This window comes from Pleurodeles waltl, chromosome 9, assembly GCF_031143425.1.
Source record: "Pleurodeles waltl isolate 20211129_DDA chromosome 9, aPleWal1.hap1.20221129, whole genome shotgun sequence".
NCBI lineage: Eukaryota > Metazoa > Chordata > Amphibia > Caudata > Salamandridae > Pleurodeles > Pleurodeles waltl.
The window spans coordinates 453475009-453489677 of NC_090448.1; the positions used below are offsets into that span (position 1 = coordinate 453475009).

At 49.3% G+C, this 14669-nt stretch overlaps 1 protein-coding gene across 3 annotated transcripts in view; it reads right to left on the bottom strand.

The window, feature by feature from the left end:
• Positions 1-14669, bottom strand: part of KIF26A (kinesin family member 26A) — a 212394-nt gene that overhangs the window by 187471 nt on the left and 10254 nt on the right. For all 3 annotated transcript variants that reach the window (XM_069207259.1, XM_069207257.1, XM_069207258.1), the window contains exon 2: positions 4726-4980. In XM_069207259.1, the coding sequence (XP_069063360.1) occupies positions 4726-4980 (255 nt within the window). The remainder of the gene's footprint in view (positions 1-4725; positions 4981-14669) is intronic.

Below are 14669 nucleotides of genomic sequence, written 5' to 3' on the forward strand. Positions count from 1 at the left end.
TGCAGCACCCATTTTTGGCGCCAATACAAATTTTTCATCACCAGACTTTCACCCAGTCCCAGAGCAAGCGAATGAAAGGCAGAAAAGGGAGGAAGAGAAGGGTAGAGAAACAGTGGCAAAGGCAGCAACAGGGGTGAAAACGAAGCTACAAGGATGAGGGCAGGGGGTGTAGAGTTGTAGAAGGAAGTGACTTGCTTTGCTATTCAGGGGCTTCAGCATTAGTAAGACTCAGCAGGCTCCTTAGATGTGCTTTGGGACTCTGCACTTATATTTTTATAGTTTGCAAATTAGGCACGACCAAGTCCAGGGCCGGCTTTAGCACTGGAGGTGCCTGAAGCGACAGTCCTTTTTCGTGCCCACCTCCCACCCGTGACACCTCCTCCACAAATTCCCTCACTACCACTCTCCAACAGTGTCTCTCAGCTCTCCATAGTCCCTCTCAGACATACATTTCATTTTATTTTAAAGCGCCACTTATAGTTCACTCACACTCAGTTTTGTAACCTTAACGGTACATGTTCTTTGCAGCAGGCACATTATTCCTCTGTGCTATTTTATGATGAGTCAAAACTGCCACTAGACAAAGGGTTTCTCAGGCACAGACGTGGGGGATATCCAGTCCACTCTATTATGATTCCTGTAAGATAAACTGGGATCGTAATTAGGCCTGGGCAGAGTTCACTGAGTTCCACTCGATGGAATTCAGTGGAGTTGATTAAAAACTGTGCGCAATTCCATGGAGGCGGAGTTCCGTGAGCCGCGGAGGCTTGAATGCGCCCGATCTCAAAAGCGCTAAGCAGGGTCGGACCTGGTTAGCCAGGCCAGACCCTGTTTAGCGCTTTTGAGATCGGGCGCATTCAGAAGATGGTCATAGGCAGTGAAAGCTGCTGTTTCAGGACTCTTGTGACAGGCCCGTACCCTGTGCACTGCACATGGGGCAGGCCAGTTCACAAGAGGCCTGAAACGGCAGCTTTCTTTTGCTCCTTACGGCCCTGGCCTAAATTCGGGCTAGGGCCATAGGCAGCAAAAACTGCCAGGGCTTTTGTGCACCAGCCTACCCCGTGTGCATTGCAAATGGGACTGGCAGGTGCACAAGAGGCCTGAAATGGCAGCTTTTACTACCTACGGCCGTAGCCTGAGGCAGTCCAATTTCGGAAGCGCTAAGCAGGGTCGGCCTGAATTCAGTGCCAGGAAAACAGGGGCAGCTCGTCCTTTTGAACATTGCTTGGGGCCCCACTTCCTTACTTTCAAACAGTTTTTATTACAGTAATAGTGAATAATGTATTACTCACTATTAGTGTAATAAAAATGCAGTACAGCTCCCTGGAATATGAACCTCCTTGGTAGCTGAGGTAAGTAAAAACACTTTTAAGTGTATGTTGTGTGTGTGCTTGCGGGTGAGAGTGTGTTTATGTGAGAGAGAGTGTGTGTATGAGTGAATTTGTGTGTATGAGTGAATTTGTATGTATGTGTAACCATGTGTGTGTGTGAGTGAAAGAAAAGATGGAATGTCGTCTGATGTCACTTCCTCTATTCCTGGCATTTTGGTGAATTGACGTCCATGAGTGCTTCCCCATGAAGGTGGTGAAGAAGAGGGAATAGGCTAGGCACTCCTCCAAGGAGGATGTTGGAAGTGGGCTTTCCAAGGTAAAAGTGAGACATATGGGGCCCCCAATACACAATCTTCTTCCACTGGCACCACAGCATTGTGGAAGAATCTATTTTCACCTGAAACAAAGGCAACAGTTCATAAAGCACATGGTTTGTCATTTTACCTTTCGGTGATGAAAATCACAACTCTAACCCAGGTTTGCGGAAGACTAGAAAGGCAGCATCCTGATGTCTGTGGCAGGCAATGTCAGAGTCTGTCTAACAAGAACAAGGGGTACTGGAGTTGATGTGTACTCAGACTTGTGATTGAATAACTGATGTAAAGAGTGAAGACACAACCACAGGACTGGATAAGCAGAATGTTTGGTGAGCTGCATCACTGGTCACTCTCGCCCAATGATCGACTCCAGGAACAATGTTTCCCTACACCAACACACACATTCCTTGATGATGTGTATTCCACAAATACATAGGGCCTCATTCTGACCCTGGCGGTTGAAAACCGCCAGGGCAGAGTGCCGCGGAAGCACCGCCAACAGGCTGGCGATGCTTCATGGGCAATTCTGACCGCGGCGGTAAAGACGCGGTCAGAAAAGGGCAACCGGCGGTTTCCCGCCGGTTTACCCCTGCCCCAAAGAATCCTCCATGGCGGCGCTGCTCACAGCACCGCCATGGGGATTCCGACCCCCTTCCCGCCATCCTGGTCCTGGCTGTAAAAACCGCCAGGAACAGGATGGCGGGAACGGGTGTCGTGGGCCCCCTAACAGGGCCCCATTCAGATTTTCAGTGTCTGCAAAGCAGACACTGAAAATCGCGACGGGTGCCACTGCACCCGTCGCACACCAGCAACTCCGCCGGCTCCATTCGGAGCCGGCTTCATCGTTGCTGGGGCTTTCCCGCTGGGCGGGCGGGTAGCCTTTTGGTGGTCGCCCGCCCGCCCGCCCAGCGGGAAAGTCAGAATGACCGCCGCGGTCATTTGACTGCGGTGCGGTCTTCTGGCGGTCTCCGCCCGGCGGGCGCCGCCCGCCGGGGTCGGAATGACCCCCATAATCTCCTATTTATATACATCATACTGTTCCAATTAGGACCAAGGCTCATTTGCAAATTAACATGGACTGCCAGGTTCATTTAATCTGAACAGTTTGCTTTGTAGGTAGACATTACATAATTCTGGGCTGCTACTAAGGAAAGCTAACACTTGCAAAAAATCCTATTTATTTTAACAGTCCATAGCTAATAAGAGCAAAATGTCTCACACATTTGCCACTCTGCACATTCTTTGGGGCACCTTCACCTGAATACTAGCTTGGTTGAACATTGAAATGGTAACATTTCTCAGCCCAAAAACCCTTCCTCTCGTGGGCAGTATGAGATTGTTAATTTTCGCTAATGTGCTTTGAAAGCAGCACTTTTACCGTTCATTGCTGCAGAAAGGTTATAATTTGATCTAGAGGAGCTCGCTGATGATCCTTGCGGGTCAAACGCATTCAGGTATTCAGAGCTCCACAATTACTACTCTCGCGATAACTTGAGGTCTGAATGGTGGCTATTGCACATTCATGATTACTGAATACCGAACACAGGGCCTGCCAGTTAGGGCCATCAGCAAGTACCCAAGACTGTAGCAGTGCACCCCGAGCTTTGCCATTAGTTTGAATCAACTGGGTAAAAATATAAGGAAGCCAAGAAAATAATGTATTCTCTCAAGTATGCACAGCTAAAAATTGCAATGAAAACATAATCTCAATAAAATCAGCACTCAGTTCAAACCAGCTGCGTTCAGCACACAACCTGGCAGATTTAGGGCAGTCTGACAACATGAAATATTGATTAGATTGATCAGATTGATCAGGGAAATGTCAATACCGTTGATCCCTCAGTGTATGATAGAATGAAAAGGTCACGAGAACGTGTGACATCAGAGGTGCGTCCGTCCCAATTGTTAAAGGGCAGCAAAGCTGAAGGAGATCCCTGGGGACTGCAAAGGAGGGAGAAAAATCTTCAGAAACACAGACCTTATATGAGTATATGTGTTGACATCCAACTGCTGAGCTCAGATAGTCTCCAGCTTTTGAGCAACAAGATCAGACGGATAGATAGATAGATAGATAGATAGATAGATAGATAGATAGATAGATAGATAGATAGATAGATAGATAGATAGATAGATAGATAGATAGATAGATAGTAATCTTACTCAGTACATGGTGTGTGTGCGTATATGCAACAGAGTGACTAGTTCTCAGCAGTGCTACCAACAGCATGGCATGTCCAAACTCAATAACGTGTCCAGATCAAGGCAGCATCTGCCTTGTGCACAGTGTTATATATGTAAGAAAGTGACCAGCAACCATTTCTACCTTATGCAGAGTATGCATGAATGCATTAATCTGATTTAGTTTTGTACATCGGAATTATGACAAGGCGCAGTTCCTTAGTGTGTCCGCTCAACGCACCCTTATTTTGTTCTTCAGTGTAGGACCCTTAACTCCACTTAGAATAATCTCCTTGGTTTGCAGATATGAACACCGCTTTCTGGGAAGCTTGCACCTCCAAGGATCTGCTGCCTGTACTTTTATACCAGTGATTGCACAGCACGTGCAAGTGAGCCAGATCTCTGCCAGATTTATAAATAACCATATAAACACATATGCAATTATTTAAACTGAAAATCATTGGCATACTCTGTCATAATGCCGTAAATCTCCTAAAGATGTAGCCCTCCTGCAACTGCATCTCTGATATACACTGTGCAGGAGGCTCTATGCGCAGTACAGTATCATCGATGACTCCCCCTGTGAACCTTGGGCTGTACAAATGAGCTGGTGTTTTTTAACATGGCCCTTAGTTTACATCACTTATCTTTGTAATGAGTTCTATGTGGTAGCCTCAATACCCTAGTTCCATTTAGATCCTGTAATAGTGGATCCTAAAATATGCACTTTGCCTTCTCCCCACTTGGGCATTCTGGACTGTGCAATGCCCAATACATAGTTTTACCTCTGCTCCTAAGTTTTGTAATCTGCGCCTGATCCAGGGCACCCCATGTACAGCACAGAGCCACCCAGTGCCCCACACCAGTTATTTGCAGCTCAACCCAAGGACTCTTCTTACCAGGTGTGGCCCAGGGCCAGCCAATCTCAGCGCCTGCCTCTGGAGCTCGCTGAGTGTGAGCCGGCAGCTCCCGCACCATCTTCCCGCAGCTCCTTCTCCCAGCTCCAGGAGGGCTGCAGCCCCGGCACCCTCTGGTGGAGGCCGACTGCCACAGGGCTCTTCTTGCTCCTCCGAGGGGGGCTGCAGCCTTATTCTCAGAGCTCCCGGGGGCTCTGCTGAAGGCACCTCTCTGCTGCTGGGGCTCCTCTCCGCCACCTGAAAGAGCACAAGGAGCAAGGGTAAGCTTTGGGATGAGGATGTAAACAATGTACCGTGCTTGTTCCCCAAAAATCCACCATGAGTAATGAGATGTATTCCAATATATAGTGCACAAGTTTATGTCTCCAACATTCAGCATGCATTTAAAAAGGCCCATTTACCATCAATCAACATAGTGTACCAAGAACGTGCTCTTTCAATGCTTAATTTGAGCAAGTAATTTCCGGTGTGGGGCACCAGCACTTATTTTTGAGGGCCAGCACTTATTTTTCTGCCTCAAACATTTACTGTGAGTGAAGGACACATATGGGAAAGACGGAGGAAGAGAAAAGCGAAAAAGCGTCACAAAGGGTGAAAGGAGAAAGCTGCAAGAGTGAGCTGAAGGGGCAGGGAGTGGCTGTAAATGGATTAAAGAGTCCGAGATGGTTCAAGGATTACGCTGCCTCAGTATTCCATGCTTGCACATTTAATTGTAGCAGCCGCCTGTTTCAGATGAGAGCTTTGGGCACTGGTATGTTTTTATTTGCAAACTAAGCACTGGTCCTCATTATCCAGTACAGTTCACCATCCACTGCAACAAGTGTGTGTCATAATACTACCCTTTGTAGCAAGTGTGTGTATGTCACACTACTACCCTTTTGTAGCAAGTTTGTGTCTAGTAACAGCAAATGCAAAATGGAGGTACGCCGCCATATATAACAATAGTTACTTCCCTCTACTACCTAGGGCAAACATCTTACCTAAATCCCTCACTGTCGGATGCAAAAAACCTGTGCCACCAGCCCACACACCAAGAGTAACATATGCATGCCTTCACCACTCCAGCGCACTAAGTCTTAATCCTTACTTAACCCACCCAGTGCAAATGACCATTCAATTCACAACCCAATAAAACAAGCCTGTACCTCACTATCGCATTTGTACGCCATTTGGTCCTACCACCAATTGCAACAAGCCAAGCCTGCATCTCATCAACCTTTGCAATAACCACAAAGGGTATAAAGCCAGCGCCTCCACTCTCCAGCACAAGACGCAGAGATTCTTCACAACCCCATCTGGTGGGAAGTCTGTGCCCTCAGTCATGGAGCACCATGGGGCTGTGTCCCATAGCTCATTGAATTAATGATGCTCGCCCTTCTTACATGTTCTTGCTTCCATTTGGGGTAGCAGGCACTAGTCTTGTCTTCTAATTCAACCAGATAATTGTCCCATACAATGCAACTGGCCTACAACCCAAGGTACAAAATTAGCAGCTCCAGCATCCAGGAGCATAAGCCTCTCCCCCATCAATCAATCAATCAATCAAAAAATTTGTAGAGTGCGCTACTCACCCGTGAGAGTCTCAAGGCGCTGGGGGGGGGGAATGGAAGACAGGGGGAGGGAGCAGGGAGGGTCACTGATCGAACAACCATGTCTTGAGGTTCTTTCTGAAGACCAGGAGGTCTTTGGTTTTGCGAAGGTTGGTGGGGAGGGAGTTCCAGGTTTTGGGGGCGAGGTAGGAGAAAGACCTGCCTCCTGTGTTGGTGCATTGGATGCGGGGGATAAGCTAGGGCGAAGTCGGCTGATCGGAGGTTGCGTGTGGGAGTGTGGAAGTTAACTCTTTCATTGAGGTAGGTTGGGCCGGTGTTGTGGAGGGATTTGTGTGCGTGGATGAGGATCTTGAATGTGATTCGCTTGTCTATGGGGAGCCAGTGAAGGGACTTGAGGTGTGGTGAGATTTGTTTGTGGCGGGGGAGGCCAAGGACGAGGGGTGCGGCTGTGTTCTGGATTCTCTGGAGTTTGCATTTGAGTTTGAGTGTGGTGCCGGCGTAGAGGGCGTTACCCTCCACCTCCCCTTCCGGTTTACCAATATGGTGCTGCTTTCCTTCAATGGGACGACCTATTGCCTCTTCCAGCATCCTCCCCTGCAGATGACCACCATCCATTGTAACAGGACTGTGCTGTTCTCCCGCATTGCCACCGGGTACAAGTCCTGTGCTTTCTCCTGCCAACCAGTGCTAAAAGGTGTGCCCCCGCCTGCCCTGTGTAACAAGACTGCCACCAAGAGACCTATCATGTTCCCTTATAACAAGCTAGTGTTCCTATCATCAGTCATTTGAAGTAAACTTGTGCTTCCACTCAGCTGCCATGTTTAATAGGTTAGTGACCAACCACTGACCCATTATAACATGCATGTGTCTCCACAATCTGTAATAGCAAAGTGTTCCCCCATCATGCGGTGCAATAATCCTGTGGGCTCAAACCTAATTTGCAATCATGAACAACAAGCTTATATACACTACCTTTCAGTCCATAAAGCATACCTGCACTATCCTATGTAACACGACTGTCCCCTAACGCCATGCAGTTCACAATAACTATGTTCAGCCACATACTGCAATTAGCCTAAGAATCTACCCCCAGGAGTCAGTGCAACCAGCATTAGCCCATGCCACACACTCCCAAGACACCAAGTCGTGATCCCAGCCTGCCCTGGGAACAGCGTGTGACTATAACACACAGGGCAGATTTATCAACACTATGCACTAGTGCAGAGCCACCAGAAGTTACACATATCAGCTAAAAGGGTTGACCAGTTATTTAATTTGCAGCACACAACTGGCCAAAAATAACACACCATGGCACTTTACTGCTTTGCATTATTTGTGTCAAGGTAGCATTGCATGGGTAGTACACAGCCATCACCATGCTACCTCCCGTTGTTTTTGATGCAAAACCCTACCTATTAACAATTGTGTGGAGGGTTTTGAATAAAAAATAACACCTTTTTGAGGCAGACGTTAACTTGGAGACATTACTGTATTTCCAAAACTTCATGTGTGCTGCACTGTACAACACACATACAATGTCTGAAAAGTGTTAGTGTATGTTTTGGGTTACTTTTCTGTCCTTGAAAGATACATTTCCAGTACAAAACCTATGCTGGACATCGGCATACACCTTTGCACTATAGCGCAAGTGTGGGTTGGGCAATAGGCAGCAAGCTTGAGTGGCAACGCAGCGGAAGGCATCGGCACCTTTGCTTATTTGTAGATATGGGCCTGTACTGTATTTCCCTCCTTGCACAACCCCGCACCGCAACTTTGATTGCTGCACTGCGCAACTTTAAATAAATCTGCCCCTTCATATATTGACAGAGCGCCTCCCCATCTAGGGGGGCGAGGCATCTCGGACACGGCCCGGAGCCGCCGCAGCCCCTGGCCTCATACGCTCATTCAGCGTTGCTGCTGGGTAACATCATCCCGCCCGTCTCGCGAGACGGGCAGGGCGGATGGAGAGATGTGAGCACAGGAAGGTGGGTGCGCACGGAGCACGTCACTTCTGGCCCGCGCCTCATCCCTGGGGGGTATTTATGCACCCCCCCCAAAGTGGATTCCGCCTTTCTGGTGGATGCGGCGTGGGCGGTATGAAGTAAGAGCCCTCTCATTCAGTGGAATGAGACTGTGTGCAGCACGTCCACTGAACCAAGCCCAGCACAGAGTGAAACTAGCATACCCCAAGAAAGAAATATAAAGGGCATGTCACAATGCCACCCAGTCCCAGAGATCCGAGTCCCAAAATACAATGTTAAAGGCTTGGGGCCCTCAGTAGCAAGGACAACAGACTGCACTCCCATTATCTACTGCATAGAGTGTGTAGTCTCATCACCCAGTGTAATAGGACTGTGTCTTTCACTCTCACCTCTTTCAAGAAACATTTTTGGCAAACAAGAATGTGTTGGTCAATGCTGTAATACTGCAACGGAACCTATACAGTGGAAGCTGGAGTACTGCAAAAGCATCTATGAAGTTCAACCTGGAGTTTTGCAAAGGAATCTATGTAGTGTCACCTGGAGTATGCCAATGTAACCTATACAATACAACCTAGAATTTTGTAATTAAATCTTCATAGTGTAACTACTGCAACGGATTCTATGTAGTCTAGCCGGCAGTACTGCAATGGAATCTATACAATCCAACCTTGAGTACTGCAGAGGAATCAACATAGTGTAACCTGACTACTACAACGGAATTTAAGCAGTCCAACCTGGAGTACTGCAACGAAATTTAAGCAGTCCTTCCTGGAGTACTGCAGTGCAATCTATACAGTCCAGCCTGGAGTACTGCAGTGTAATCTATACATTCCAACCTTGAGTACTGCAGTGGAATCTATACAGTCCAACTTTGACTACTGCAGTAGAATCTATGCAGACCACCCTGGAGCACTGCAGTGGGATCTAGATAGTGTACTGCAACTAAATCTATTCAGTCAAATCAAAATATTGCAATGAATCTACCCTTCTGGAGTACTGGAATGGAATACATGCAGTCCAACCAGGAGTACTGCAATTGATTCTGTACAGGACTGCCAACAAATACCCTAAAAAACTAGCAAGGGCAAAACAAGGTGGATCAGCTCATTTTTAGGTTGAGTGCAAGTGCTCTGGGCTGTTGTAATCCATCTGTGAGCTTTTAACCACACCCACCACATGCCTGTCACTATCACTCGTTCATCGGCTTTCCTTTCAAAATACCTTTGTTTTCATTGGTAAATTATTTATGTTTGTCCCTCCTTGAGCCAGTTTTCTTACCGCCTTGGCCATTGGCTCATGGATAATTGCACTTTTGCCGATACGGTTGACTGCGAGAGAACTTTTTTTTGTGTGTCTCATTCGCGCTTACGCTCATGATGGTCGTGGTGCTTTAAATCGTCTCGCTTATGTCAACTGTTTTACTTTTCATTTTCAAATTATGTGGCAAGAAGTACAGTTAGGAATTTACAACGCTAATACCTCTAACCCGAGCAAACGTGAGACCAATTGCATTGCAAATGCTTGTTACACGAAGAAGTCAGACCACGGACTACCAGCCGTGATTGCCCTATTCTGGCTGACAACTTCAAACCCTTCTCCCAGTGCATAAAGTGGTGCATAGCTATGCCAGACAACACTTACCCAAACTCTGCACACTCCCAACTGAACAGACACCTAACATTGGCATCTCTGAACAGACGGTGCTTCTACCCTGCAGGGCACAAACAGTTTGGTCAAGAATTCTACATACAACAGGCTTCATTCGTCCCCCCTATTTCTGTATAGAAATAGACTTTGTGATGTACAGTAGCCTGTAGTGTACAGGTAGGCCTTGCAAATTCACTTCCTACGGTCTGGAGCCTTTACTCATTGCACCGATAGGGCTACGGAACTGAAATGACCAGTTTGCCAGCTCTAGTACCAACAGTGGTCCTTTCACCTCTACTCGCCCCAATGATATTAGAGCTGTAACGTTTCACTCCTCCTCTCACACTGCTTTTGCAGGCGTGCAATGGCTCAAGTGTGATACAAAATCAAATTACAAATACCATCCGGCGGGAGAAAACTAGGCCCATTCCATCTAGTGCAAGGGACCTCTGCCCAAGTCCTTGCAAAGTGTGTGCCCGCCCCACCAAGTTCACTAACCCTATGTTCTTCCCTTACATCTGCACCCCGCACAATGTAACGTATCAGTCCAGTCACCTCACGAAAACGGGTCCTTTACATTAACGTTTGGCTCTCCACAAACAATGTGACGCATAAACCTGCCCCCCCCCCTTTCGCTTCTGCGTTGAAACCAAGTCCAAGTGCAAACCTCACACTCATCGTACAAAGCGGAGTACATAGTGCGACAAATGATGCCCTAGCATAGCACCCCACCCACCAGTGTGGCACCCTCACAGGTACCTCCCCCCACAGGAAAAAGACAGCTGCAGGCTCGCGGTATTTGCCTCTACTGGAGGTGGGGGACGGTGGAGGGGGGCATCCCTCACTCGGGGGGGCATCCCTCACTCAAGAAATCATCTCCGCTGCCAATTGTGCTTAGCCTAATCTCCACGCGCCAGCCGCATCTAACACCTTTCTTCTCACCCCCACACACGGAGCCTCCCTGCGGTTTGCACCGCCTCCGGCCGTCTCTAACTCCGGCGTGCAGCTGTCTAGAGCAGGGGGCACAATTGTGCACGGAAGGTGTCCTGCTGTCTGCCCAAATTCTCCGCTCTTCAGAAGCGCCTTAAGCATACTAGTAACAGCAATCGCAAAGCGGGCTGGGGAGGAGGGGGACAGGGTGGGGGTTGTAGTCGTGTGTGCGAGTACGCGTGTGCATGTGCGTTTGAATGTGTGCGTGCACGGCCGTGCAAGGGCGCATGGGCGGGTGTCTGTGGTGGTGCCCAGCTACATATTAGTTACCTTGAAATTAATATTAAAAATAATTGAACAATTATAATTACTACAGTACATGTCTGCGTGCACGGATTCAGTTGGTCTGAAACGGGTTAGCACACACACCCCGTAACGAATCTCTGGGCACTCCTTCAGCTGGTTTGAGGAGTATACACTATATCTCGTCCGTGTGCACAGACTCAGCTCGTCTGTAGTATGTTATTAGAAACGTTGTATGTTACTTGAAGCTGGCCTGTGGTAAATGAGTACACACTCTAGCCGTCTGTGTCCATACAGCTGGACTGTGGTAGGGTATTACACACTATATACACCATGTCTATATACACACGTTAAGATGGTCTGTAGTAAGGTAGCAGTACACAATACATCCTTGCAGTGTGCTTAGATAGTCTGAAGTTTGTGGTAGGTTAGTACACACTTTATATTTCATGTACGTGTACAGTACAGGTGCTTCTCTGCGCTGGGTGAGTAGCACTATACCCTGTCTGCGTGCACACACAAAGACGGTCTATGATACGCTAGCCAAGTACACACTACAGTTCGCCATTGTGCAGGCACACAACAGGCCTGTGGTAGCCCGGAAGAAATATAAATATCCCGTCCGTGTGAACAACCTCAGCACGTCTGCATCAAATCAGTACACGCTATATACTGCCCGTGTACACACATTCACCAGGTCTGCAGTAACTGAGTCACTATAACACAATGTGTCAGTGAACACTCCTTCAGCTTGTCTCGGCTTCGTAAGCACAAACTGTAGCCTGACTAAGTGCATAGTTTCAGCTGGTCTGCACTAGGTCGATGCACACTATACACTGTGTTTGCACACATTCAGCTGGTGGGTGGTACATTAATACAGATGACACACTAAGGTGGCCTACGCTGTCCTCTACACGTAATACCTTGACTGCACACATACCGTCGAAGTGTGGTATGAATTATAGCCTGCTATGTGCTCACCCCTCACCTGCGCTTCGCCTGTGTGCACAACTCTAGTGGAACGGCGATAGGTTTCCCTGTTAGTCTTTCCTGGATAGTGATTGGCTATATAGTCAGTGCGCACGCCTAGAGCTGGGCCTAACTACGATTCATAGGCAGTATGATCACTGACAGCTGTGCTGTGCTAGGTACGCATTTCGGTGTGCACACATCACGAGCTGATCTCTGATTGGCTTCCCTGTGCTTGCCCACCCCCAGCATGATTGCGATGGGCAGCCCAGTGAGTGCGCACAGCTCCAGCTGGGCACCATTAGGTCTCACTGACAGTTTGCGCACCTCCAGATGTGCTGAGCTAGGTTTGTCTGCCTGTGTGTGCACATTGGATTGCACACCCCCAGCTGTATAGCGCCTATCTGCTCTGTCAGAGAGCATACCCCCAGATAGGCGGAGCTAGGTTTGTCCCCATTTGACTCTACACTACATCAGTGTGTACTTATCTAGTGTTGGTAAGTAGTGCATGCCCTCAGCTGCATTCTCAGTGAGCACGCACACTTCCAGTTAGTCTGCTCTAGATTTGCCTAGGAGTTCACATACCACAGCTAGGTAGTGCCTGGCTGTCACTGGGCACAGCACAGCGGAGACCGCTCCTCAGTGCGCACACATGTAGGTAGCGCACACGCCCCGGGTGGGTTGCGCTGGTTCTCCAGTGCAAAGATCTGTAGCTACGCAAGGGTTCTCGGTCAGTGAGAACACAACCAGCCCCCATTTCAGTCCCTCGCTATCCTACACTCCTTCCCCTCGGTTCCCAGTGGCACAACCCCACTTTAGGTTTCCAGGCCGCACACATCGGGTGGGTGCGCTAGGTTTGCCGTGTACATCTTCCCCCTCGGTTCCTACAGCGCATAACCTCCTGGTAGGTTTCCATGCCGCACACCTACGGTGACGGTGCTAGGTTTCCAGCGTGCACTCCTTCCCTCGGGTCTCACTACAGATAATCCCCGATAAGTGTCCAGGCAGCGAGCATCTGGTGGGCTGCGCTAGGTTTCCGCCACACCCTCCCCGCGTTCCTAGTGCGCTCAGCCTCCTGGTACGTCTCCGGACTGCACACCTCTGGGTGCCTGTGCTAGGTTTTTCGTGTGCGCTGCTTTCCGTCGGGTACCAGAGCGCACAATCGCCAGGCAGGTTTCCAGGCTGCGAGCCACAGGAGGGCTGCGCTAGGTTTCCAGTGTGCACTCCTTCCCCTCGGGTGCCAGAGCGCACGATAGCTTTACAGACCGCGCGCATCGGGTGGACTGGGCTAGGTTTCCAGTGTACACTCCTTTTCCTTGGTTTCGAGCGGCATAACCTCCCGATAGGTTTCCAGTCCGCATACCTCAGATGCCTGTGCTAGGACTCCAGTCTACACTCCTTCCTCTCGGGTCTCAGAGCGCACAATCCGCGGCACCCCTCTGGTGGGCTGGCTAGGTTTCCCAGTCTGTACGGACACATGCGTTGCCCTGGGATAGGTTTCCAACACACCTTCAGATGGACTGCAGTAGGTAGGTTTCCAGTTCGTAGCCCTCCCTCCCCTTTCGTTAGCAGTGTGCACATCGCCCATCAGTGACGGAGCAAGGCTGCCAAGGGCCTTAATGCAAGTGGAGGAAATTTCTCCCAGACCCTGAACTGCGGAGTAACAAAAAGCCGCAATCACGGAGCATTGGGCCCACCGGGCCTCGAGTCCCGGTGCCACTGCACCTGCTGCCCCACTGATAGGCACGCACCCGTTCTCGCTAGGCTAAAGGGCCGCACACCTCATCTGTGTCAGGCTGGGTTTTCCAGTCACTGCACACATCCCAAGAAAGGAAGATGCCCCCGATCCTTCCCACCACCCGATTCTGGAATGGGTAGTAAAGGATGCCACAATTAGGGAGCAGTACATCCCCCCTTATAAACTAGGCCCTGATGTAGCATCTGCTATACGATTATGGTAACACTCCACTGACCCCCTGGCTTTAAAGTCCACACACCTCAGCTGGGCTGCACCAGATTTTCCAGTGAGAGCGCACATCCCACGCAAGGACAATGCACAGCACCCCCGAATTCTGCGTTGGGCAGTAATATCAAGTCACAATTGGTCAGCTCTTGGCCCCTTAGTCCTCGGTGCCACTGCATGTGCTGCACCATTGATAGCCACGCCCCTCTGCGCTAGAGTTAAAGTCCGCACACCTCAGCTGGGCTGCGCTAGGTTGTCCAGCCAGTGTGCACATCTCGGCAGACCTGCGTTAGTTTAATCACCCACTGAGTGCGCCGACCTCCAACTGGAATGTAGTAAGTTTCCAGGGTACTAACATACCCCAGGGTTTCCAGAGCGCGCAGGCCCGCTAGGTACAGTTGCACTTCTCATGCGAGCGTACATTTGTTTCCAGTGTGCGCGACTTGCTTGTGCTGCTCTAGGTTTCTTGAGCTCGCCTCCAGTGAGGCTGCTGTAGCTTGAAAGGGAGGACACCTCAGCTGTACAGCGCTAGGTTTGCCCGTCAGTGAGCAACACCTTTTCGCAGCCTGCTCCTCCCTGGCT